Genomic DNA, 26,337 nt, shown 5'->3' with positions numbered 1-26,337 from the left:
AATGCTCTAACAAAAAATGGTTGTGATATAAAGTCGTGCAACCATGTTGCACTGATGGGATGAAAAACAAACGTTACAGTTACCGCTACCTTGAGATGAGATCATCTTCGCTACCTTGAGATGAGATCATCTAATGGTCATCCATCAATGGCTTGCTTTTTTCGTCTTTCTTCCAACGATGTTCACTTCATTGTGACTATACTAAATATCATCAATTACAACACCCACCTTGATATCAACATACCTACAACAAAAAATGTAGCAAAAGTGATTCCCATGTGGAAGAAGCAGATGTCCAAACTCAAATAACACAATGTGACCCCAAGTTTCGACATGGGCCATACGTTGGATAACGCTTTCACTATGTCACAAAATGTTCAAATCTAAATAAATGAAATAACTTATTAATCAATACCGAACCAAGCCAAAGATGCATAATGAGCATCTCTTCATTGAATGCCTTTGTAACACCCAAAAATTTCAAACAAATTTAAACTTTTAAAACATGTCAAGTTCATCAAAACATTACAACTTTGTTTTCAAAATATTATTTATCAGAGTATTCCCAGAAACATAAACATAATATGAGGAGCTGTACAATCATGCCTTCGCCTTGCCGCGATCCCCTGATGTACCTGAAACAATAAACTGAAACTATAAGCCCGAAAGCTTAGTGAGTTACCCCCAAAATACCGATACACATACAGTCCACATAACCATATCAGTAATAACATATCATAACAAACTGAAACAGCATACAATGGGTCCACATCTTTACGAGCTGGATTACCCCTGGGCCCTCAGTACGAGTCTGGAATGCCTACCGGGCCCTCAGCGCGTATCTGGAATGCCATCGAGCCCTCAGTACAAGTCTGGAATGCCTACCGGGCCCTCAGCTCATATCTGGAATGCTCTCGAGTCCTCAGTATGAGTCTGGAATGCCTACCGGGCCCTCAGCTCATATCTGGAATACTCTAGGGTTTGTTGGCTACCGCACGGAGCAGTACAACCTCTACCCATCCCACATAACATGTAACATATAACATAACTAATGAGCATGCAATAATCATATAACATCATAGTTAGTCCTACAGATCCACCTAACTGGAATAACCACTAACATGCAACACTGACTCATACTCAACATCCAATACTGCTAGGATAACACACCCAATGGGCCGACCTTGGTGCCTTAGACCCCTTAGTATAGTGAGGATAACTCACCTTGCAACTGTCGTCTGAAACTAGAAAGCTCAACTCCCGGATCACCAACACGAGCTCCACCACCTATAGTTACCATAAAACCCTTTTTCATAAATCTCCAAATTACCAGAATACCCTCAGAAGTCAACTGGTCAACCGTTGGTCCAAGTCAAAGTCAACAGTCCATGTTGACTCGACTCGTTGAGTGCAGTTCACCGACTCGTCGAGTCCTTCCTGAACTCAAGAAGTCGTGAAATCCTTGATTGGCTCGTCGAGTTCCCCTTTAACTCGCCGAGTTCATACGTGTCCAAGAATTGGGAGAAACCCTAGCCGACTCGCCGAGTCTTCGAACGACTCGCCGAGTTCAAGGCAATCTTCAATGGACTCGTCGAGTTGTTCATCCAACTCGCCGAGTTCATGACCATCTTCAACGGGCTCGCCGAGTTGTTCATCCAACTCGCCGAGTCCTTGCAGACCTTTATCCATGCAGACGCTTTTTAAGCCATGGCAAGGTTCCAGATTACAGATCCAAGCTTCTAGGGCATGTTTATCACGTAAAGTCGTAAACTTTACGTGCATGCAAAGCTTTAAGACCCTTAAATGGCAAAACTAAGCTTGCAATGAAGTCTCACACTTGAGGGAAGGCTCCTACTAGGCAAGGCTGATGACTTTATGGATCTAGAGGTCAAAGGGAGTCCAGATCTGAAGTTACAACTTCAGATCTTAGCTTAAACATGGGGAGCCTTTCATAAAACCCATCCAAAAGAGGTTAAAAGAGAGATGAGCTAAAGGAACAGCTTAATACCTTCCAGAGAGTGACAACTGATGAATCTCTTAGCTTCCCACGAGTTCCTAGCCTTGATTTCCTTGCTTCCCCAAGTGTTTCCTTCTCCAAAGTTCCTCCTCAAAGCTTGAACACACCAAAGAACACACACACGATTTAGGGTTTGAGAGGGACAAGGGGCAGTAAAGAGGAGGCTGGGAGAGGCCAATGATCCTTTAAATAGGGTGCAAAACCCCGAAATTTAGGGTTTCATCTGCCAGCTCCTACTCGTCGAGTCCCTCCTTGGACTCGGCGAGTAGGTCATTAAAATACGTGGACCAACCCGCTACTACTCGACGAGTAGGGCAATAAACTCGTCGAGTAGCCCTTGAAATCAAGAACTCACACATTAAATCAATACCTGAGAATCGGGGCGTTACAGCCTTCCAGTCTAAAAACATTTGACCTCAATACTGTCACAACTCGAAATTTTAAACCTAGCAAAGTCTAAACCCTAACCTAGCACAAGTGAATCTACATTGCACTCCTTGTTGCATTGTATCCTCTATAGCCTTTAAGGCTTGTGTATAAGCTAAATAACTAAGTGTGGTTTGAAACCTAAGTTAATTTAGGGTAGTATAAGGTAACATAGATAAAAAATGAAGGGCTTGTAACATAAATATACACCATATTATAAGGAATTCGGTCTTGGAAAGTAATTAAAAGCTAAATTCGGTATTGAGAATCAAATCAAATGGGGTGTTCGACCATTTAAATCAAACAAGAAGTGTTTTCGGTCTTGGTATGACCGAACACACAAAGAAATGGCCCATTAAGGACCGAACACTCCAAGGCCCAATCCACTAATACTGATTTCCCTTCTGCTATATATATATATATATATATATATATATATATATATATATATATATATATATATATATATATATATTTGTTCAACCGATTTCATCCTTATTTCATCCATCCCCACACCGAACTCTTGCCAATTTTTCTCTCAAAACTCATAAGTCTTTACCCAGATCTCCATCCCATCTTCAAATATTCATCCACCGAGTTCATCATCCATATTCAAATCTTTAAATCTTCATCCCACCGAGTTCATCCATTTCCCCACCGAAAACTCCAATCCCACCGAACACACCCTTCCCCCTTTATTTTCAAACATTTCCAATTAAATTGTAAGTCCTCTTTATATAATTAAATTATTATTTAACCCATTATTTAAATTAATTTATTATTAATTTAAATACGACGAAGAATAAAAATTATTATTAGGGTAACGTTATTAGCGCGTACGCTTACCTAGGGATCGTCTCTACAACTCGCTACTTCCAGTTAACGTACATTTAAGGTGAGTTCATACCCCCATATTTTCCAAGCCTTTTCAATGTTTTCCAGGGGGGGGGGGGGCGAAATACAAGTAAAACACAAGTAATCTTGTGTTTAAAAATATAATTTTGTTTATTATATTTTCTTACCGTTCGCATGCATTTGAACATGAAACTTACTAAACACGACAAACATTGGGACTACGAGACTTACGAATAAATTACAAAACACGTTAAGGCTCAACTATGTACAAGCATAGATTTTAACACAGAAAAAAACTCATAAACTAGTTTAAGTATAGTTTATGGAACGAACGAACTATTTTTACAAAGTTACATGTCATTAACAAAAAAAGATTTTCATTGTATTATTTGTGGATTCGTTGAGAGAACCAAATTGCGAGACACTTCTTCTGGAAAGTCTACTCCTTAGGAACCAGAGTCTCCTGGAGGGAGAGCGTGAGTTTGTGTATAGATCTATACGGGACTGACAATCCCACCCTGACTATTAGCTACAGTCGCCCTGGGTGACAAACGTCATTAACGTTTACAACGTCCGAAGTACGTCGTAGTGTTTATCGTCCATCAGCATGGTTATAAGAACTCACATGGAAAACAACGACTCGTTCACGTAATAATATACTTAACAAACAGACAACAGAGTTAGTAACTATGTGATTACTTAGTATATACATCAGGGTGATATGAAATTAACATCCGACATGCAGTTGGATGTGTGACTTCCGCCTCATTTTTCTGTTCCTTGTTTGGTTGTGGGCTTAGGGCAGATCCACACAATTAACTATCCGTTCGATATTGGTTTATATACAGCTAGTATAAATTAAGTGGTCATAGAAGGAACTGGTATTATCATACTCTTATTAAGAAAATATAAGATTTTCTTGAAGAACACTTTCAACAGATTTCAAAGGACTAATACAGTTAACTCTGTAAGTACCTAGTGAATACGTTAGGGTTATATAAATGAGGATCCGATAACCAGTGGGATGTGTGGCCTCCGCCTCATTTCCTCTTCCTTGTTTGGTTGTGGGCTTGGGGCAGAACCACACAATCGATTGTTTGTTCGATCTGGATTGTATATGACTTGTATACACTAAGTACTCGTAGAAGGAACTGGTACAAATCATTTTACTTATCATTCATCACATCAGAAAATATAGCATTTTCTGGAGTATCACATCACGTTTTACAAAGAACAAAGAACCTGTTTTCTAAAACAAAACGCTTATGAACTCACCAAATTTAATGGTGGCTCTTTCAAAACTAGTATTCTCAGGACACTAGTAGACATGTACACGCACCGGTTTCTAGAAGATGGAGCATAGTAGCTTCAAGTCTTTACTTGTTATTTACTTTTGGAGTCAACTATATATGATTGGAATTCAATGTAAACAATTTAATATCAATACAATGGTTGTTGTTGCTTTGATTAATATTATTCAATTGTTGTGATACTGTACATGACGTCCTCCGCCCTCGAACGTTTCCGCCGTTCCGGTTTGGGGGTGTGACAGATTGGTATCAGAGCATTGTTTATAGTGAACTTAGTATATCAAACTATAAAAGATATACAACTATAAATACAATGGGGCCGAAGTGCTCTGACTAAAAGTATACTTTTGAAATATAAGTATTTTATGAGAAGTATACGAACAAGCATACATACTAAGAACAAGTATCACAAGAAGAACAAAACAAAAGTATTTAGATGTTGAACACTGCAGTCAAACCTAGGCAGTTATGTAATCATATCTGGAATAAATATAACATGATCAACTATATTTATTTGAGATACGACCAACATGTGTTTGGGAGTGATAGTGGTGTTGCAACGAGTCTAAAACTTACCAACCCTATATATACAAAGGATCTCTAGAACAAAACATAAAGTTAAAATACTATAGGAGTATTTTATGGTACTATAAGATAACAACAAGTCTGAAAACATACCAAGTCAATATACCAAGAAACTTTAGAAGCAATCATACAATTAAAATACTATAGGAGTATTTTAGGCACTATAACTAACTTATGTGATAACTAAAAGACCCTTATTGGCAGGTATATGATTGCGAAGTGTATGCTTCCATGGTTATATATAATTGGGATCTTATAGACTTAGAATTTGTGATCTTCGCTCTACTACCTGTTCCTTGTTTGGTTGTGGTTTTGGAGTAGGATCACTTATTCGAAGGTCTATTTGATCTTGGTTATATACAACTTGCATGCACTACGTGGTTATAGGAGGACCCAGTTTGGATCACCAAAAACTTCAGAAGAAATGTTTTACTTAAATCTCATATGATTCTTTAGACATTCCCATTCTCACACGAACAACCTAGATAGATATGGAGCCACTCCACTACAACAACCGACAGAGGAGTCAAGGAAGAACAACAGAGGATTCATAAAGTGGATTCTGAGAAGGAATCATATGAGGAGTCAGACTTTCCATCATGAAGTGATGGAGGTCAGTGATAAAACCTGAAGCATTACAGGGTAAGGATTCAACACACCTACGGAGAACAAGAACACCTTAGGAAAGTTTAGAGACAACAAATCCCCACAGCTGAAACCAGAGCAATCATTACTAGGACAGAGAACATAGGAAACCACTCATGAGACGCGCTAGGTGGTAGGGCACCCTATACGTCACACTAATAATTAACCAACTAATATAATCTAGTGAGTTAGTGATTACACTACTCACACTATGTGTTGGGCTTATCGCCTTTATCATAACAACTAGAACAAGTAAACCAGGTCACGGAACTTCACTAAGAGGGTAGTCACTATCAAAAATTCATAAGTCTAATTTGCATAGACCTCTGTTATGAATTGTTTTCCAGAACACTACAAAAGTCGGAACATAACTCACTCAGAACTAAGATAACTTCGATTCAAATATCACTCGACTTGTAACCACCACTAAAGACTTACCCTCGTTTCATCTTTTAAACCTTATGGCAGAAAGATGCCACCGAAGAAGTCGAATAAAAACAAAAACAACGCACCACCGCCACCACCTCCACAGTATGATCCGGTTGCCTTTCAGGCTGCTGTAAAAACCGCAGTGACAGCCGCCATGACGCAAATCCACGCAAATGGTGCTAGCGGATCAGGTAGTGGTACTAGCAACTCTAACCACAGAGAAAACCACAGACACACAAGGGAGTGTTTGTACAAGGACTTTATGAACTGTGGACCCAAATCCTTCAATGGAAGTGGGAGAGTCATCGCCCTAATGCGATGGTTCGAGAAAACATAGTCGATTTTTGAAATATGTGTGTGCCCAGAAGGGAGCAAAGTGAAGTTTGCTGCATGCACATTCTCTGTCAGAGCCCTGACATGGTAGAATATCCATGTCAAGTCACTGACCCTACCAGTGGCAAACGCGTTGGGCTGGGAAAATCTAAAGGAGATGATGCTGGAAGAGTACTACCCGAGGGGCGAGATACAAAAGATAGAGCAAGAGCTGTGGAACCTTACCATGACAAGCTCATACATAGTAGCCTACACCGATAGATTCAGCGATTTAGCTGCATTATGCCCTGGGATGGTTACCCCGGAGAGCAGGAAGGTAGAGAGATACATTTGGGGACTTCCTCCTCCAATCCAAGGGAACATGATAGCTGTGAAACCCATTACGTTCGACAGTGCCAAACGTTTGGCTCAAACATTGGTGGACCATGGAGTCCGCCAAGGCATAATGACCCCCGTTCTTTAGCCAACCAAAGGGTGTGACGATAAACAAAAATCCGGGAGCAAGAAGAAAAGACAGTCAACACAAGAGCCCTCAAATGGACAACAGGTGATTGCGGTTCATGCTGCCATGACACCAACCACTCCAGCACCAGGCAGTCGATATGCTGGAAACCTCCCTAAATGTAATAAGTGCAACCTCCATCATACCGGAAAGTTCCGGAAGATGTATTGCAAGAATTGCCTCAGGAGGGGACATACCGTCCGTTTCTGTAGGGCACTGGCACGACGAGTCTCTCAGGTCCCATATGATGGAGTAAGTCAGACCTGCTACGAATGTGGCGAAACGGGGCACTACAGGAGAGATTGTTCATTGACCAGAAACCCCAGAGAAGAGGGAAGAGTGCTGATGATCACCGCAGGAGAGTCTACCCCGGAACCCCCTGAGAACAGCGGTACATTTCCTAAATCGAAACATTTCTAAAACTTACATTTTCACGAAAAACGTTACTAACTAGATCCTGATTATAAATTACTTCCTCGTCCAAACGAAGCACAAAGTCTATATAGAAACTAAATACCCTTGTAGGTAAGCTATAATGGCTTGGTGTAAACATTAGGGCCATATATAATTAAGAACCTATAGACTTAGAGTGCGTGATTCCGCCTTATTTCCTGTCCCTTGTCTAGTTGTGGATTTAGGGCAGAGTCACTCAGTCTACTGTCTTCTAGACCTTAATTATATATGATTTGTAGGAAACAAGCGATTATAGATGGACCCAGTGGGAATCATAATATGAAGTATCGACACTAGCCATCAGAACAATCTTACTGCTAGTACTCGCGTACTGCGGTACGACTCGTTTGCAGCAGTAATAACAAGAATAAAACAGAAAGCACTAGAAACATACACACAGACGCACTATCGTTCTAAAAAACACTCCTTTCGAGCTAACTTAACATATGTTCCGACGACGTCATCCGACCTAGATTGGCTTGCTCCTCACTGTACCAATCACATGTGTTACCGAAGAGACCCTTCATCTTAACCGACCGACTAACGAAACTCTCGTCACTTATAACGACAAACCAGATACAAAACCTCGGAATCATCTCTAGCTTCAAACCTCTGAAGTACTCATGCGAGGAGTGCTATATCTCCCAAAACCTTTCCTAAGTAATCCCAACAGACCTTTCGAGAATACCATATATGCAACAATTCAAGTTCAAGCACAGAGGCTAGAGACAAATACAGTTAGCCTATTACTGTTAAGTGTATACGCGAGGGTGGTATATAATTAAGATTCTACGAACTTAGGATGTGTGTTTCCACCCTATCTCCTGTTCCTTGTCTGGTTGTGGACCTGGGGCAGAGTCGTACATCCGACCGTCTCATCAATCTTAATTATATACGACTTGTATACACGAGGCGATGACGGATGAACCAGGTATGAGTCCTACCATGAACTTCAGGGCAATAGTTGCCTAGGACTACGAGTGGACATCCTACCAATTGGATGAACATGAATTAGTAAGCCAAACCCACACACTTTCTACCGATCAGAACAACAGACCCAACAGTGAAGATCCGCTGGAACGCCAAGCGAGGATCTGAATTCACTGGAGAACGAGAAGTTCAGAGGGAACTGAAGTACTTACCCCTTTCCAAATTCCTAACAGCCACTCAGAATTCGAATTTCGGGACGAAATTCCCTCTAACGGGGGGATAATGTCACAACTCGAAATTTTAAACCTAGCAAAGTCTAAACCCTAACCTAGCACAAGTGAATCTAGATTGCACTCGTTGGTGCATTGTATCCTCTATAGCCTTTAGGGCTTGTGTATAAGCTAAATAACTAAGCTTGGTTTGAAACCTAAGTTAATTTAGGGTAGTATAAGGTAAAATAGATAAAAAATGAAGGGCTTGTAACATAAATATACACCATATTATAAGGAATTCAGTCTTGGAAAGTAATTAAAAGCTAAATTCGGTATTGAGAATCAAATCAAATGGGGTGTTCGGCCATTTAAATCAAACAAGAAGTGTTCTCGGTCTTGGTATGACTGAACACACAAAGAAATGGCCCATTAAGGACCGAACACTCCAAGGCCCAATCCACTAATACCGATTTCCCTTCTGCTATATATATTTGTTCAACCGATTTCATCCTCATTTCATTCATCCCCGCACCGAACTCTTGCCAATTTTTCTCTCAAAACTCATAAGTTTTTACCCAGATCTCCATCCCATCTTCAAATATTCATCCACCGAGTTCATCATCCATATTCAAATCTTTAAATCTTCATCCCACCGAGTTCATCCATTTCCCCACCGAAAACTCCAATCCCACCGAACACACCCTTCCCCCTTTATTTTCAAACATTTCCAATTAAATTGTAAGTCCTCTTTATATAATTAAATTATTATTTAACCCATTATTTAAATTAATTTATTATTAATTTAAATACGACGAAGAATAAAAATTATTTTTAGGGTAACGTTATTAGCGCATACGCTTACCTAGGGATCATCTCTACAACTCGCTACTTCCAGTTAACGCACATTTAAGGTGAGTTCATACCCCCATATTTTCCAAGCCTTTTCAATGTTTTCCAGGGGGGGGGGTGAAATACAAGTAAAACACAAGTAATCTTGTGTTTAAAAATATAATTTTGTTTATTATATTTTCTTACCGTTCGCATGCATTTGAACATGAAACTTACTAAACACGACAAACATTGGGACTACGAGACTTACGAATAAATTACAAAACACGTTAAGGCTCAACTATGTACAAGCATAGATTTTAACACAGAAAAAAACTCATAAACTAGTTTAAGTATAGTTTATGGAACGAACGAACTATTTTTACAAAGTTACATGTCATTAACAAAAAAGGATTTTCATTATATTATTTGTGGATTCGTTGAGAGAACCAAATTGCGAGACACTTCTTCTGGAAAGTCTACTCCTTAGGAACCAGAGTCTCCTGGAGGGAGAGCGTGAGTTTGTGTATAGATCTATACGGGACTGACAATCCCACCCTGACTATTAGCTACAGTCGCCCTGGGTGACAAACGTCATTAACGTTTACGACGTCCGAAGTACGTTGTAGTGTTTATCGTCCATCAGCATGGTTATAAGAACTCACATGGAAAACAACGACTCGTTCACGTAATAATATACTTAACAAACAGACAACAGAGTTAGTAACTATGTGATTACTTAGTATATACATCAGGGTGATATGAAATTAACATCCGACATGCAGTTGGATGTGTGACTTCCGCCTCATTTTTCTGTTCCTTGTTTGGTTGTGGGCTTAGGGCAGATCCACACAATTAACTATCCGTTCGATATTGGTTTATATACAGCTAGTATAAATTAAGTGGTCATAGAAGGAACTGGTATTATCATACTCTTATTAAGAAAATATAAGATTTTCTTGAGGAACACTTTCAACAGATTTCAAAGGACTAATACAGTTAACTCTGTAAGTACCTAGTGAATACGTTAGGGTTATATAAATGAGGATCCGATAACCAGTGGGATGTGTGGCCTCCGCCTCATTTCCTCTTCCTTGTTTGGTTGTGGGCTTGGGGCAGAACCACACAATCGATTGTTTGTTCGATCTGGATTGTATATGACTTGTATACACTAAGTACTCGTAGAAGGAACTGGTACAAATCATTTTACTTATCATTCATCACATCATAAAATATAGGATTTTCTGGAGTATCACATCACGTTTTACAAAGAACAAAGAACCTGTTTTCTAAAACAAAACGCTTATGAACTCACCAACTTTAATGTTGACTCTTTCAAAACTATTTGTATTCTCAGGACACTAGTAGACAGGTACACGCACCGGTTTCTAGAAGATGGAGCATAGTAGCTTCAAGTCTTTACTTGTTATTTACTTTTGGAGTCAACTATATATGACTCGAATTCAATGTAAACAATTTAATATCAATACAATGGTTGTTGTTGCTTTGATTAATATTATTCAATTGTTGTGATACTGTACATGACGTCCTTCGCCCCCGAACGTTTCCGTCGTTCCGGTTTGGGGGTGTGACAAATACCTTTTGGGACCAAATGCTCAAACAAAACTTGAAAATCTTCAAGTACTCTATAGAAAGATCCCTAGATAACATCCTTCAGTGATAGGAAAAGTTTTCAACTGCATAGAAAGCAAAAGAGATTTACCAGATGTAGACATATTATCATTCTCGAGCTAAGTTACAAACACGAAACCAATGAATTTCACCTCTCTAGTGAAACCCACAACCCATTCGAAGCAAACACCCACCAAAACATCACTAAGTAGAGTACTCAAGCATAACAAATAAATAACTTCTTCCATGACAACAAACTTGCAACCTTGAGTACCATATAGTGTCCGTTCCATATAAAAGTGAAAAACTCTCGCAAGTTGACGAGGAGAAGTTTGTGATCAAACGCTATACATAGTTTCATAGTGATAAATCAATTCACACACAATCTAATACCACTTCAGAAAATCATTTTCAAATACATGATGCAGTATTACAATATATCCTAAGTGATATACATAAGTTTATGAGCGACACCAACCATACGTGTCAAAGTGGTCATGTGTAAATCACAACATAGAACATGATAACTAATACATTCAAGAATAAATGATATTGTAACATCTGCAATCCGAAGCTAGAAGTTTTAACACCTTACTAAAATTATTTAGAAAATAAAATTAATTATATATATACACACACACACTAGATGTGTGCCCGCGCAAAACGACGACGATAAATAGCTCTTTTGGCTAATAGTTTTCTTACGGGTAAATAATTTTAAGATTTTATTATTAGTTTTTATGTAAAAAAATTACCACTTTTAAATAAAATATTTGTGTTTAAACCTTATACTTATATTGTATATTTATATATTTAATGTAAATTAGGTAATACTGATGTCTAAATTAAGAAATTTAAATTAATTTATATACATGAATTTAATATTTTAAAATTATCATTTTGCTCGAAATTAAATTTCTTAATAACCTTCTTTAATTAAAGTCTTCAAACTATTGACAAATATTAATGATATTTATGCATAACTGATTTGTACAAAAAGCTTTGTAACTTATACCTCTTAAAATTCAAGTTATGACTAATATGCTTTATAATATAATATAAGATATATATGAAATCTAATTCAAATATAACATAACATCCATAGGTACATTAGAAATATATATTGGGTGTTATTATATATATATATATATATATATATATATATATATATATATATATATATATATATATATATATATATATATCCCTTATTCAGATAAAAACTCAAATACACACTCATATATATATATATATATATATATATATATATATATATATATATCCCTTATTCAAATAAAAATTCAAATACACACTCAGTCACTCACAAAAGGAGGTTACACCAAGCAATTGAGGGTATATATAGAAATATATAATAAACCTATATATTTAAGATTTCAATTTTAATTGATTTAAATTAATTAAAGTAAAACTTTAACTATTATTAGATGATAGTTGAAGTCAAATGCTTTAGGATTTATTTAGAGTTAAAGAAAGACACTTGATTGATTTCATTTAACTATAATATGGACTTAATTTATAAAAAAACATTAATATGTAGGATTGAATTAAAATATATGATACTAGGAATGTTAACTAGATTTTAATCTTGGAATTAAGTCAAAATTAGAATGTTAGCCAATCACAAACTAGAAGCAAATCAGAATCGGAAACCAACAAATATCGGAAACCACTTGCAAAGGTGAGAAGGATGCGTGAAGACGAATTTAACGCTTGGTCCAGGTATTATATGTTTCTCAACATTATAGGGTTTTGGGCTGGAACTCGACGAGTTGGGGAGCTCCAACTCGTCGTGTAAGGATCTAGTTGGACGCGGATTAAGGACTAAACTCGATAAGTTGGGGAGCCCCAACTCGACGAGTAGACGCTGGAAAGGAAAACCCTAATTTTTAGGGTTTGCACCCTATTTAAAGGCCTTAAGCCTCATTGTTAGCCTCCCTTACCGCCCCTTTGTCCATAGAAACCCTACTTCGTGCTTGTTCTCTCATTTTGTGTGTGTGTGAGCTTGGAGAGTGATTTTTGGTGCTCTTTTGGAAGGAACTTGAAGCTTGAAGAGGTTTGATTGAGTGGAAGGCAGTAGATCCGAGATTTCCTCCAGTGTTGCAGCTATATTGAGGTATAAAGTCGATAGCTTGATCATTCATTTGCTAGATCTCCCCATTAGAGGGTTTAGTGTCATTTTTAGCTTATTCTTGGGTCATTCTTGGATTTGAGCATTGTTAAGATAAATGGAGTCTTGAACAAATTGATAAGTTCCTAAGAGTTCAAGGGCCATAAATGTAACTTGACAAATTAAACAATTGAATTGTTTAATATTTGTTTATTGTACGGTGAGTGGACGGCAAAAGTATTAATTGTTTAATAGAATCCATGTGCAATTTTGTTTCGGCCGTAACATGTGAATGGAAGAAAATTCAAATGGTGGCTGGTCAAACAAAACGGCTCCTCTCTCAGTATATATATGTGCGATGTAACTCTTTGTATTTGTGCCGAGTGATATTACCATTTGTAATCTTATAGTGAGTTAATATAAAATCTAGTTGCGCCCGTGGACGTAGGATTTACACCGAATCCGAACCACGTAAAATCCTTGTGTTCCTTCTTGCTTTATTTCCTTCGTGTGTTTGTGTGTGTGATAGTGTTTCCGCTGCGTGTACCCGGTCCGGTTCCTAACAACTGGTATCAAAGCCTGGTTAGCGAGGTTTGGAGGGTACGATCGTTTTTTTTATCACGCACGAGTGTACCTGATTTGTATCTTGTTTGTCGTAATGGCTGAAGACAAGATTATAATCGAAAAGTTCAACGGTTCTGATTTTAGCTGGTGGAAAATGCAATTAGAAGCATTGCTATGTCAGAAAGACTTGGACATGGTACTCGGAGACAAACCGGAGAAAATGGAAAAAGCTTTTGAAGATGCGTGGAACTCAAAGGACAAGAAAGCCAAGGCGGTTATTACATTGTCATTGACGAAGAGCGTTGCTTTCAACATCATGAATGAAACCACGGCGCGTGGTATGATGGAGGCTCTATCAAATATGTATGAGAAACCATCGGCGGCTAACAAGGTGTTCTTGATGAAGGAGTTGTTCACTACAAGGATGAATGAGGAAGGCTCAGTTACGGTTCACATTAATAATCTAAATTCAATTCTGTCCAGATTATCATCTGTGGGAATTAAATTTGATAACGAGACTCAAGGATCACTGCTACTAGCTTCTCTACCTGATAGCTGGTCCGGAACAGTTACTGCTGTTACGAGTTCCGTGGGGACCAGTGGTATGACTTTTGAAGGGGTTAGAGATTTGGTTCTAGGCGAGGATATCAGACGCAAGAATCAAGGTGGATCTTCCTCTTCTGATTTATTAAATGTCGGAAGAGGTAGAGGGAATAGCAGGAATAGTGGAAGCAGTGGGAGTCGGGGAAAAAGTTCATCTAGAACTAAGAAGAATGTGAAGTGCTGGAACTGCCAGGAGGTGGGACATGTTAAGAGTCAATGTCCAAAGAAAGAATTAAACATTGCTGGTGCTGAGAGTGTGTCTGAGGATGATGCACTGATACTCAATATGGAAAGTTCTGTGGACTCTTGGGTCATGGATTCAGGGGCTTCGTTTCACGCCATGGACAACGGGGAAACGATGGTGAATCTAAAAAAGGAGATTTTGGAAAGGTACGGTTAGCAAATGACGAGATGCTTCAGGTAACGGGCATGGGAGATATTGATTTGGTTACTTCATTGGGAACTACATGGAGCCTGAAGGATGTCAAGGTGATTCCGGAGCTGAAGAAGAAATTGATTTCTGTTGGTCAGCTGGATAAACAAGGACTGGAAGTAAGGTTTGGTGGTGGTAAATGGATGGTGGTCAATGGTAATTCGGTGATTGCTCAAGGTTTGAAGCGTGGGTCATTGTATATGGTTGAGGTACCTGCTGAGGGAAGTATGACCGTCCCTGTTAAACAAGACAAAATCTGGTTCGCTAAATCTACGGCTAAGAGAGTTCATTTTGCAAACATGAATTCTGGAGCCAAAGAGATGTTAGCTGAACGAGTTCGAAAGTCTAAACCATTCAGGGGATTCTGTGACAGTGGGAGCACGGGACGTGTTTCGAGTACAGTTACAAAGAGCCGTTGGGTTTTGAAGACTAAGACTGAAAAATTCTCTCCTGTTGGAAGTTTGCAAAGATTGGAGAGTGTTAGTGGTCCTCGGTGTATCTCTGGATCTGGTGGAGTGTCCAAACCGGTTGAGACAGAGGATGAGTCGGTGGTGGGATTAGCCACGACTGAGTTGGAGCTAGTGGGAGCTTCAACTGGCCCTTCTAGTACTTAAAGATGAGGGGCGGCTGCAATTAGAGAAATCAGACTAAGTTTTAGCTTGTTCTTTGGAACTGGAAGCTTAAAGGACTTGGTTGTTTTAAGATTACTGGAGTTGGATGACAGAGACGGACCATGTTGTTCAAGCCTCCAAGTGGGAGATTGTTAAGATTTATGGAGTCTTGAACAAATTGACAAGTTTCTAAGAGTTCAAGGGCCATAAATGTAACATTACATTTAACAATTGAATTATTCAATTGTTGTCGGCAAACGTTTGAATTAAATATTCAAATGGTCGGTGGACAATTATTTAATATTTGTTGGACGGCTAATGTGAATGGCAAAATTTTCAAAGTCAATCTTTGCGGCAATCCTGTGCATATTGCGGCTCACAAATATACCTATATATATGCATGTATGTTTTGCATATTTTGTGTGCAAAAACTTGAGAGAACATCAAGTGTAGAGTGTCAAGCCAATTGTAATCTTGTGAGTTTTAATAAAATTCTCTAGTTGCAGCCCGTGGACGTAGGATTTGCACCGAATCCGAACCACGTAAAATCCTTGTGTTCTTCTTGCTTTATTTTCGTGAGTTTGTGTGTGTGTGTGATAGTGTGTTTCCGCTACGTGTACCCGGTCCGGTTCCTAACATGTTGTTTTTTTAAAATTTTGTCTTGTATAGCATCAGGGCCATGTGTGGACAGGATTTGGAGCGGAATGGTTCAATTCATGTGAGTCGGCTGCAAGGGAAATTTCCTTTTTCTTCACAGAGACATTTTTAGGTTAAACTATCATCATATCCATGTTAATGGCTTATTTTGTTATTATATTATAAGTTTACAACTAAACAATACTTGATAGAAATATGAGTATCTCACATATTAAAGGCGATTGAGTCTTTCTACATACACGAGTGGTTGAGATATGTGAAATGAATTAATAATCGGATATTAGAAGACACTTATTTCCAAAAAATGAATTGTTGATCCATTTTTAGGAAATTGACGGTTGAATGTACAGGTCAGGATAGAAAAGAGACAAAAGATATGACAGGAAAAGGTCAATAAATTATAGAACAATCATTTGGACTAATAGTAAATGTCTTTTATAATGGCCTTTAACGGATTTATCTTACCTTGTTCGTTGCTCTGTGTTTGAAGTAAGTTTCTTAGCAAGCATTAAGCTTAATGACTCGTTGCTACAACCATTACAGGGAGCACAACCATTGTTTGTGTTAGCAGGTTCCAATGTGATTGAATCTGAAGAACATATTTTACATATGGCCAAACAAATCAAGGCTATCACTTCAAAGTATGTTCTTTATTCTTTTATCTGTAATCTGTATATAAGCATATATGTTTGCGTTTGACAGATATAATACATATCATGTTGCTTTGTTTTTTTTTTCTTTTTTTTTTTCAGACTTGGATTGCCATTAGTTTTAAGTCAAGCTTTGACAAAGCTAACAGAACCTCATCAAAATATTTTCGTGGGCCTTCAAAGTGAAACATCTTGCAGCTGAGAAAATAGTAAGAGAAAAGCTTCACGTCTTTTGACTTGTTAAAAAAATGATAACCTTTTAATTTTTAAAGAAAGGAAATTGTCTTAAAAAAACAAAACATTAGGATATATCTCGTCTCTGAATGAATAAGATCATGAAGCCATTACATATGTGTTGGGCCTCCAAGTTGACTTCTAGGCACCGAGTAATTCTTCTTGATTCTTATAAAAACATACAAATTTACATTGCAATGTAGTGGCTTCAACAGGTTTTCAACTTCCCCTATTATATTGGATTTGTCACCAAAAATCAGTTTCCCTCCTTGCCTTATAATTCTATCAACTTCTACAACCACAGGTGCGATTTTAGATGGGCGCATGTTGTTTATGGGCTTGAACACACTTTGTTTGTATTAAACCTATAAATTTTATTTAATTAAAAAATCCCAACTCCCAAGTTTAAAAAGATGGTTAAGATGAGCTTTCACTTTCAAGTTTGGTTTATTCATGTGCACCAAAAAGCGAGCAAGCTTGGAGCCATCTTTCAATAACATTTTGAAAGCTAGCTCTTACTTAGCCTCTTCTCTTCTATTGGGAGAAAATAACTGATGTTTTTATTTATCTTCTCCATCTTTCAAGAACGTTTTTTTTTATTTATGATAGGCGATGGGTGATCAAGATGATACTTTCATGAAGAAGTTCGAAAAGCTGTTGTTTCAGGTTTAAATGTTTATTGTCTATCATGTTCACAAGTAACATTACAAATTGTTTATTGTCTATCCTGTCATATAGCATACTACTCATTATTAAATAAATGATCATATTTTTTATAACTGAAACATTATATGCATTTTTTTTTCTCAGGTTGGGGTGACAAAGTTCAATACACAGGTGATGATATTGATGAAATCCGTGAAGAATGATCGAATTTTTTTACAGACATCATTTACCGGTGATATTTTGTATCCATAGACAATATAACAGTGAAATGTTAGGTAGCATCTGTCTTTTGACATATGGTGTGCAATGTTTTTGTTAACTATGTGAAATATTAAGTAGCATCCTCTTTTGACATGTAATGTACATACAATGTTTTTGATAACTTGTTTAACATTTAGATGAAATTGAATGTTTGGTATATATTTGTATTTGTATTATGTGTAAATGCGTATCGTAAATGCACGTCGTAAATATGTATTGTAAATGGATGCTGAATTTTATGACACGCAAATGCGTGTCATATTGATTTATGACAGGGGCTTTAATGATACGCAATGCGTGTCATAAATGTACGTCGTAAGGTTACGACACGCAAATGCATGTCGTCTTCCTTTATGACAGGCCTTCCTTGATACGCAATGCGTGTCGTAAACGCGCGTCGTAAATGCGTGTCGTAATTGTGTGTTGTAAATGCGCGTCGTAAACAGACGACGTGCAAAAGCGTGTTGTCTCTCGTTATGACAAGGCCTTCCTTGACACACATTTGCGCGTCGTCTGAGCGTTTTACGACACGCATTGCGCGTCGTAAAAGGCTGTTTTTCTAGTAGTGTTGGGTCCTCTTGGGAGGCTTGGAAGTTGATGAAGAATGTGGAACCTTTGAGACACCAACAATGACTCAACTTGATGTAGATGCTAGTCCAAAACTCTTAAACTCTTAAGCTTGAAGTTCATAACCAATATGAACTTCAAGAGAGCAAAAGATATGCAAGTAATCTTTAATAACTCAAAGCAAAGAAGAGATGGAGAGTCTCCCATGGAGCTCTTGGCCATTGGAAGAAAGAATGAGGCCAAAAACTTCAAGAGTGGAAGCCTCATATTTATAGTGCCTAAAAGTGAAGTTATTAACCATTGATTCCTTCAACTTTAGACAAAATTATCTCCTTGTCATAAGCATGTCTCCCATGCCTTTAAGGCATGATTAGACAAGTCATACACTTCTTCTTTTTATGCATATCTCGAAAATTGCATAAAGAAGAAGAAAGAAAGTCAAACTTTTATAAACTCTTTCATAAAATATAAACCTTTTCTTTTAGGAAAAAGACAAAAAAAAGATTCAACTAGTCCAAAAGTTTGTACATGACTTATAAATCATACCATATGATATATATTAAGTTACTTGCTAATGAAATTTATTATTTCCATGAAATAAATAATTTCCAATTTAATTATAAGAGTTTTATTGAATATTTATTAAAATCAATTTCTAATAAATAATCAATTGTATCAAGTTGTTGTTAGTGTGACCCATTAGTATCATATGTTATTTAGCAATATCACTTTAATATGACTCTTGAGCATACTAGATCTTTCATCATGTTAGTCCTTAGTTTTATCTCCTTTTGTCCCATATTCTTAGATACCATTTCAGTAATTGTTATGGGACCATGTTTGTAATATTTTTATTCGACAATGACCATTTATGTAATAATTTTTAAGATGTACAATCGACATGTTATAACATATACAACGTGTTACCAAATTATCTTCACCGCATTGTAAAACATGAAATAACATCAAACTTTTAATTTTTCTGAATTGCTAAAATCCAATGTTCTAAAAAGTTCGTCATGGCTCCGCCATGGCGCACCTTGGCTACAAGGTTTATACTTGTCGCCAAGCTTTGACAAAATGTCGTATTAAGTCACATATATGTATAAAAATGAATAAGAGTATAATATATATATATATATATATATATATATATATATATATATATATATATATATATATATATATATATAATTATTAATAATATACAAAATTTCCGCCTTAAGTCACGCTTTACAAACGACATGGCTCACCACGGCTCAAAAAAGCTTGAGGCTTGACATTACCGTCAAGTCATGCCTTAGGTTATTTATAACCATACTAAAATCCGTTAATTATAAAAAAAATAGCAGGATGTCGGGAAAATAACAATACGAGAAAATAAAAATCTATAAAAATTAAATGAACATAAAGAAAAGCCACTAAAAACAGGGTGGAAAAAGATCAATCTACAAAGAAAAAAATAGCACTCTACTTTGACAATATAAAAACAATAGCACCAAAACCTTAGCATCTTTGTTTGAAATAAAAAACCATTTCTTGCTTTTTCTTGTTGAGATTTTTGGAAATAGAAATCTACTTGTAGTTGTCTTCACCCTTCCCGGGATTTATGAAACTCCTCCACACTTTATCGGTTATCAAAGATGGTTTCACTAGCTTCCCTTGCTTGTGCTTTGATCTAAGGATCTCGTACATAATGTCAATTTTTATCCGTAAGCTTCAAGTTTGACTTTCTTTTGGAGCTATTTAGCGCAAAATGTGTGTGTGTGTGTGTGTGTGTATATATATATATATATATATATATATATATATATATATATATATGTGTGTGTGTGTGTGTGTATGTTTTACCCCTTGCTTTTACTTGTAATTGTGATCCTTCAAGATCCTGGTCACTTAGACAAGGTTCATCTCTCCTTGAAGTTCCATATCTACCCCTCCTTGATCTCTCACCCTCTATCTCTTCCAAAATTCTTTGAGGAAAATTTTTCATCTATGCGTTAGTGGTATGGAAGCCGGAAGAGAACAGTAGAAAACTATCAATTCTACACAACAAACTTCTAACTTTATATCATCAAGATTCTACAAATTTATATAAAAGGGAAGAGACTAGAGACTCTTAGCAGAAATTGGACATGGTCAAATTCCTTAATGGGGATTACCTGAAACTTTGAGGAAGGAAACAACAATTTGGACATGAACAACACACTCTAAATTCAATTCTGTCCAGATTATCATCTGTGGGAATTAAATTTGATAATGAGACTCAAGCTTCGCTGCTACTAGCTTCTCTACCTGATAGCTGGTCCGGAACAGTTACTGCTGTTACGAGTTCCGTGGGGACCAGTGGTATGACTTTTGAAGGGGTTAGAGATTTGGTTCTAGGCGAGGATATCAGACGCAAGAATCAAGGTGGATCTTCCTCTTCTGATTTATTAAATGTCGGAAGAGGTAGAGGGAATAGCAGGAGCAGTGGGAGTCGGGGAAAAAGTTCTTCTAGAACTTTGAAGAATGTGAAATGCTGGAACTGTCAAGAAGTGGGACATGTTAAGAGTCAATGTCCAAAGAAAGAATTGAACATTGCTGGTGCTGAGAGTGTGTCTGAGGATGATGCATTGATACTCAGTATGGAAAGTTCTGTAGACTCTTGGGTCATGGATTCAGGGGCTTCGTTTCACGCCATGGACAACGGGGAAACGATGGTGAATCTAAAAGAAGGAGATTTTGGGAAGGTACGGTTGGCAAATGACGAGATGCTTCAGGTAACGAGCATGGGAGATATTGATCTGGTTACTTCATTGGGAACTACATGGAACTTGAAAAATGTCAAGGTGATTCCGGAGCTGAAAAAGAAATTGATTTCTGTTGGTCAGCTGGATAAACAAGGACTGGAAGTAAGGTTTGGTGGTGGTAAATGGATGGTGGTCAATGGTAATTCGGTGATTGCTCAAGGTTTGAAGCGTGGGTCATTATATATGGTTGAGGTACCTGCTGAGGGAAGTATGACCGTCCCTGTTAAGCAAGACAAAATCTGGTTCGCTAAATCTACGGCTAAGAGAGTTCATTTTGCAAACATGAATTCTGGACCCAAAGAGATGTTAGCTGAACGAGTCGGAAAGTCTAAACCAGTCAGGAGATTCTGTGATAGTGGGAGCACGGGACGTGTTTCGGGTACAGTTACAAAGAGCCGTTGGGTTTTGAAGACTAAGACTGAAAATTTCTCTCCTGTTGGATGTTTGCTATGTTTGGAGAGTGTTAGTGGTCCTCGGTGTATCTCTGGATCCAGTGGAGTGTCCAAACCAGTTGAGATAGAGGATGAGTCGGTGGTGGGATTAGCCACGGCTGAGTTGGAGCTAGTGGGAGCTTCAACTGGCCCTTCTAGTAATTGATGATGAGGGGCGGCTGCAACTAGAGAAATCAGACTAAGTTTTAGCTTGTTCATTGGAACTGGAAGCCTAAAAGGACTTGGTTGTTTTTTAAGATTACTGGAATAATTGAGAGTTGAATGGCGGAGAAAAGCTAAAGTTGTTCAAGCCTCCAAGTGGGAGATTGTTAAGATTTATGGAGTCTTGAACAAATTGACAAGTTCCTAAGAGTTCAAGGGCCATAAATGTAACTTGACAAATTAAACAATTAAATTGTTTAATATTTGTTTATTGGACGGTGAGTGGACGGAAAAAGTATTAATTGTTTAATGGAATCCATGTGCAATTTTGTTTCGGCCGTAACATGTGAATGGAAGAAAATTCAAATGGTGGCTGGTCAAACAAAACGGCTCCTCTCTCAGTGTATATATGTGCGATGTAACTCTTTGTATTTGTGCCGAGTGATATTACCATTTGTAATCTTATAGTGAGTTAATATAAAATCTAGTTGCGCCTGTGGACGTAGGATTTACACCGAATCCGAACCACGTAAAATCCTTGTGTTCCTTCTTGCTTTATTTCCTTCGTGTGTTTGTATGTGTGATAGTGTTTCCGCTGCGTGTACCCGGTCCGGTTCCTAACAAGCATGTCGTATCTTCACCCTAGGGGATCAGATCTATAGTTTGGGGCTTTAGACTCGCTGGAAAAGTGGCTGAATGTGTTAAGACTAGGAAAACTCGACGATTTGCCCTGCCAAATTGGCGAGTTGACTCGGGTTTCCCCGATCCTCTGGACACTATACGAACTCGATGAGTTGTCCTGTCAACTCGGCGAGTTGACTAAAGTTTTTCCCGGTTTTATAAGAACAGAAGGAACTCGACGAGTCATCAAGTGCACTCGACGAGTTGGGTCAACATGGACTGTTGACTTTGACTTTGACAATGGTTGACCAAGTTTGACTTTAAGGGTATCTGTGGTATTTCGGGATTTTGACGAAGTTGGTCACATGGTGGTTGTAGGCAGTTGAGTTCGGAGCTGTGAGTTGGGATTTGATCTTATCAGTTCAACATTTCTTGAGAGGTGAGTCTCCTCACCATACCAATGGGTCGAAGGTACCAAGGCCGACCCATTTATCTAGTTGTGATGATTATTGCAGATGTGCTATCGATACATTATGTATTTATGTGAAGACCATGCGGGGGTTCCTATGGCAATTAGTTATATGTGGCATGCTAGTTGATTGTGTGGTATGTGGTATGCTAGCTGTCTTTGTGATACTTGCATGGAAGACCCCGGGGGGGGGGGGGTTCCCGAGGTAGTTGGATATAAGACCATGTAGGGGGTTCCCATGGCATTCCAGGCTAAGACCATGTGGGGGTTCTCATGACAGTTGGTTAAGACCCTGTGGGGGTTCCCATGACAGTTAGATAAGACCATGTGGTGGTTCCCATGGCAGTGGGCTAAGACCATGAGGGGGTTCCTATGGCACCCGATGTAAGACCTTGGAGGGTTTCCATGGCAACCTTATATGTTTATATGCATGACTTATGTGGTTTATGTAGCTGATATAGCTAATATGGTTTATGTGATTATGTGGATTGTGTGGGGTATGCTCTGGAGAACTCACTAAGCATTAGCTTACAGTTTGTTGGTTGTTTCAAGTACTTCAGGATCTAAGGGCAAGAGCCCGGCGTGATGGCGCGACATGCACTCTCTGGCGTGTTATTTGGTATACTCTGATTTAATGAATAATTTATCTGATGATTATGGATTTTGAAAACAAATGTGATTGAAATTTTATATATTATGGAAATGTTTGGGTTATTTAAAAATGAAAAGTTTTATTGGAAATTTGGGCTGTTACAAAGAAGCATAGGAGGAGGAGGCAAGAAGAAGAAAGAGACGTCCGATATATCCAAGGCTAAAAAATTAATTATAATTATAAATACCAAAATATATTACTGCCTATGTGGATTAGATGATGTGGCTCCCAAAATATAAAGATAAATTAATTATAAATACCATGTCAGCCTTGTTACCGGGTAACCTGATAAATTCGAACATAATGACTTTGACAGGTCAAATATGAGTTTAGTGGTCTATTGCGCAAAAAATAACTTTAATGATCAAATCGAATAAATGACAAAATTTTAATGTGTTACAGTGTTATTTTCCCTATTGGTAACTAAAAAGACCGATGTAATTATACTTAGCATCGGTGTAGCCTCTCTAGCATAGTTAACAACATGTCGGTAAATTTAAAAAATATCAATATATTCACGACAACTATGATCCATCAACCATATCCGTTGTTTCAAAATTTTAGTAATGAATATATCATATTTGCATTTCTTTTTTATATTTGTAATCCACATTATAATTTGTATATCATATGTTAGAAGAGTTTATATAACTAATCACTTATATATTAAAATACTATAGTAGATTAAAAATTCATAGCACAACTAAAAAAGACATCCATAGACAACAAATATTATTAAAACCATGGACTAAATTGGATACAATGTATGAAATAGTAAAATACAGATTATCAGTTTAGAACAATGCTTTCGTAATTATTTATCATCTCCAAACTCAAACTGTGGTTTCAAGAAATGGATAATCGGTGTAGCCAACAACCGGATCTTCTGTGTAAAATGTCTCTCTATTATGCTTGTTAAGTGGAGCATCAAGCTCAAATCTTTTCGGTAAATCAGGGTTAGCCAAGAACAAACGACCATATCCTACAAGATCTGCATGCTTCTGAGTTATAGCATCATTACCATCTTCCCTCTCGTATCCACCAGCAACAATGAAAGTAGCATTAAACGCCTCTCTCATGGCTCCCAAACTGACTGTGCATTCCCTTCGCTCTTCCAGAAGTTTCATCCTTGGTTCCACCATGTGGCAATAGAGAATCCCGTATTTGTTTAGTGATTTCACCATGTAAAGACCTAAAGCTTCTGGGTTTGAATCTCCTGAACCCATGTAATTTGCAAATGGTGAAAGCCTGATGCCAACTCTATTGGCTCCGATCTCATTTATCACAGCTTCCACTACTTCCATGGCAAATCTGCATCGATTCTCTATTGAACCTCCATATGCATCAGTCCGATCATTGATTTCATCTTTCAAGAACTGGTCGATTAGATACCCATGAGCCCCATGAATCTCAACGCCATCAAATCCTATATAACATGTATTGGATTTCAATTCATTATATAAAAGGAATTAAACATCAGAAAACTGGTCCAAAACTCCATGAACACTTACCAGCTTCCATAGCATTTCTTGCTGCAACTCTGTAATCATTAACAATTCCACTAATTTCCTTGGTTTTTAGTCTTCGAGGAGGTGGAAATTCAAACAAAACATGGCCGTTGCTGTCAACTACAGGACTACATTGTTTGTCTGTGGAAGAGACAGGTGATACTCCAGCATTTGGCTCATAACCTACACTTAAGATGATTTAATTTCTAGATTTTATTTCGCAATTAATTCGTAATAAAAGATGATAAAAGAAAAGAAAAACATACTTTGATCGGAAACTCTCCCAAGGTGCCAGAGTTGACAAAAGAAGACGCCGCCTTTTGCATGAACAGCATCTACAATGGGTTTCCAGGCATCGATGTGTTCCTCTGACCATATTCCAGGTGCATTCTTATACCTTAAAATAACCAAATAAAACAAACATATATTCAGTAGTATTTTCACTACTTTAAATGAGATGTATAAACTAAAAGAAATATATATGTTTTATGAAAATGACCCTTGGGCTGCAAGTGATATGAGAGTGCCTTCAGTGATCAAAAATCCTCCTTCGGTTGTTCTTTGAGAGTAATATAAGATAGCATTTGATTGAGGAATGCTATTGTAAGATCTAAACCTTGTCAGTGGAGCTAACACAATCCTGCAAAACGTCAAACCACTTGAAGTCAACTTGTAATAGTTTAAATCTTTATCACGGAACTTCATATATGTATATTAGTATATCATATATACAATATAATATATAATGCATCAAGTGCTGCAGAAACAAAAGGAATGATATATAGTACCTGTGCGCAAGTTGGAAATTACCCATTTTGTAAGGGGTTAGAAGTGGGATTTGGTCTTTCATCTCTGATCTCTCCCTCCTAATGATTCTCATGATAACATATTGTCTCTGGTATATATAATAGAGTCTAATTATAAGAAAAAAAATGGGAGAATTGTTCAATCAAAAACAATATACTAGTTTTAAAGCATAATATATATACCCTACTAGGTGTAATACCCATGTATTACATGCGTTCATTTTAAACATTTGAGAAATTTGAATTTATAAGAAAAAAATAGAAAAATATTGAATTATTAAAATTAAATTGTTTGTTTTTTTATTTTAAATTAAACAAATAATTTAGATAAATAAACAAATGAAACTTATTGAACTTTAATTTAG

At 37.4% G+C, this 26,337-nt stretch overlaps 1 protein-coding gene across 1 annotated transcript; it reads right to left on the bottom strand.

Annotated features, from left to right (window-relative positions):
- Positions 1-24,480: 24,480 nt before the first annotated feature.
- Positions 24,481-26,057, bottom strand: LOC145162443 (putative 12-oxophytodienoate reductase 11). The gene is made up of 5 exons (XM_079081588.1): positions 25,955-26,057; positions 25,666-25,806; positions 25,433-25,563; positions 25,170-25,349; positions 24,481-25,084 (listed from the first exon to the last, which is right to left on the bottom strand). Exons 1-5 carry the CDS (start codon positions 26,044-26,046, stop codon positions 24,492-24,494), a joined length of 1,137 nt encoding a protein of 378 aa, XP_078937714.1. The 5' UTR covers positions 26,047-26,057; the 3' UTR covers positions 24,481-24,491.
- Between the last annotated feature and the right edge of the window lie 280 nt (positions 26,058-26,337).

The sequence above is a fragment of the Lactuca virosa genome, chromosome 3 (genome assembly GCF_052849685.1).
Source record: "Lactuca virosa cultivar CGN04683 chromosome 3, Lactuca_virosa_CGN04683_v6, whole genome shotgun sequence".
Classification (NCBI taxonomy): domain Eukaryota; kingdom Viridiplantae; phylum Streptophyta; class Magnoliopsida; order Asterales; family Asteraceae; genus Lactuca; species Lactuca virosa.
This window is presented reverse-complemented; position numbering and strand designations above follow the sequence as displayed.

Bases quoted from the DNA above. Each gene is read 5' to 3' on its own strand.
- LOC145162443 (XM_079081588.1), bottom strand. From the start codon at position 26,046: ATGAGAATCATTAGGAGGGAGAGATCAGAGATGAAAGACCAAATCCCA. The intron at 25,807-25,954 runs GTACTATATATC...GACGTTTTGCAG, and splicing joins AATTTCCAACTTGCGCACAG to GATTGTGTTAGCTCCACTGA. The intron at 25,564-25,665 runs GTCATTTTCATA...GGTTATTTTAAG, and splicing joins ATATCACTTGCAGCCCAAGG to GTATAAGAATGCACCTGGAA.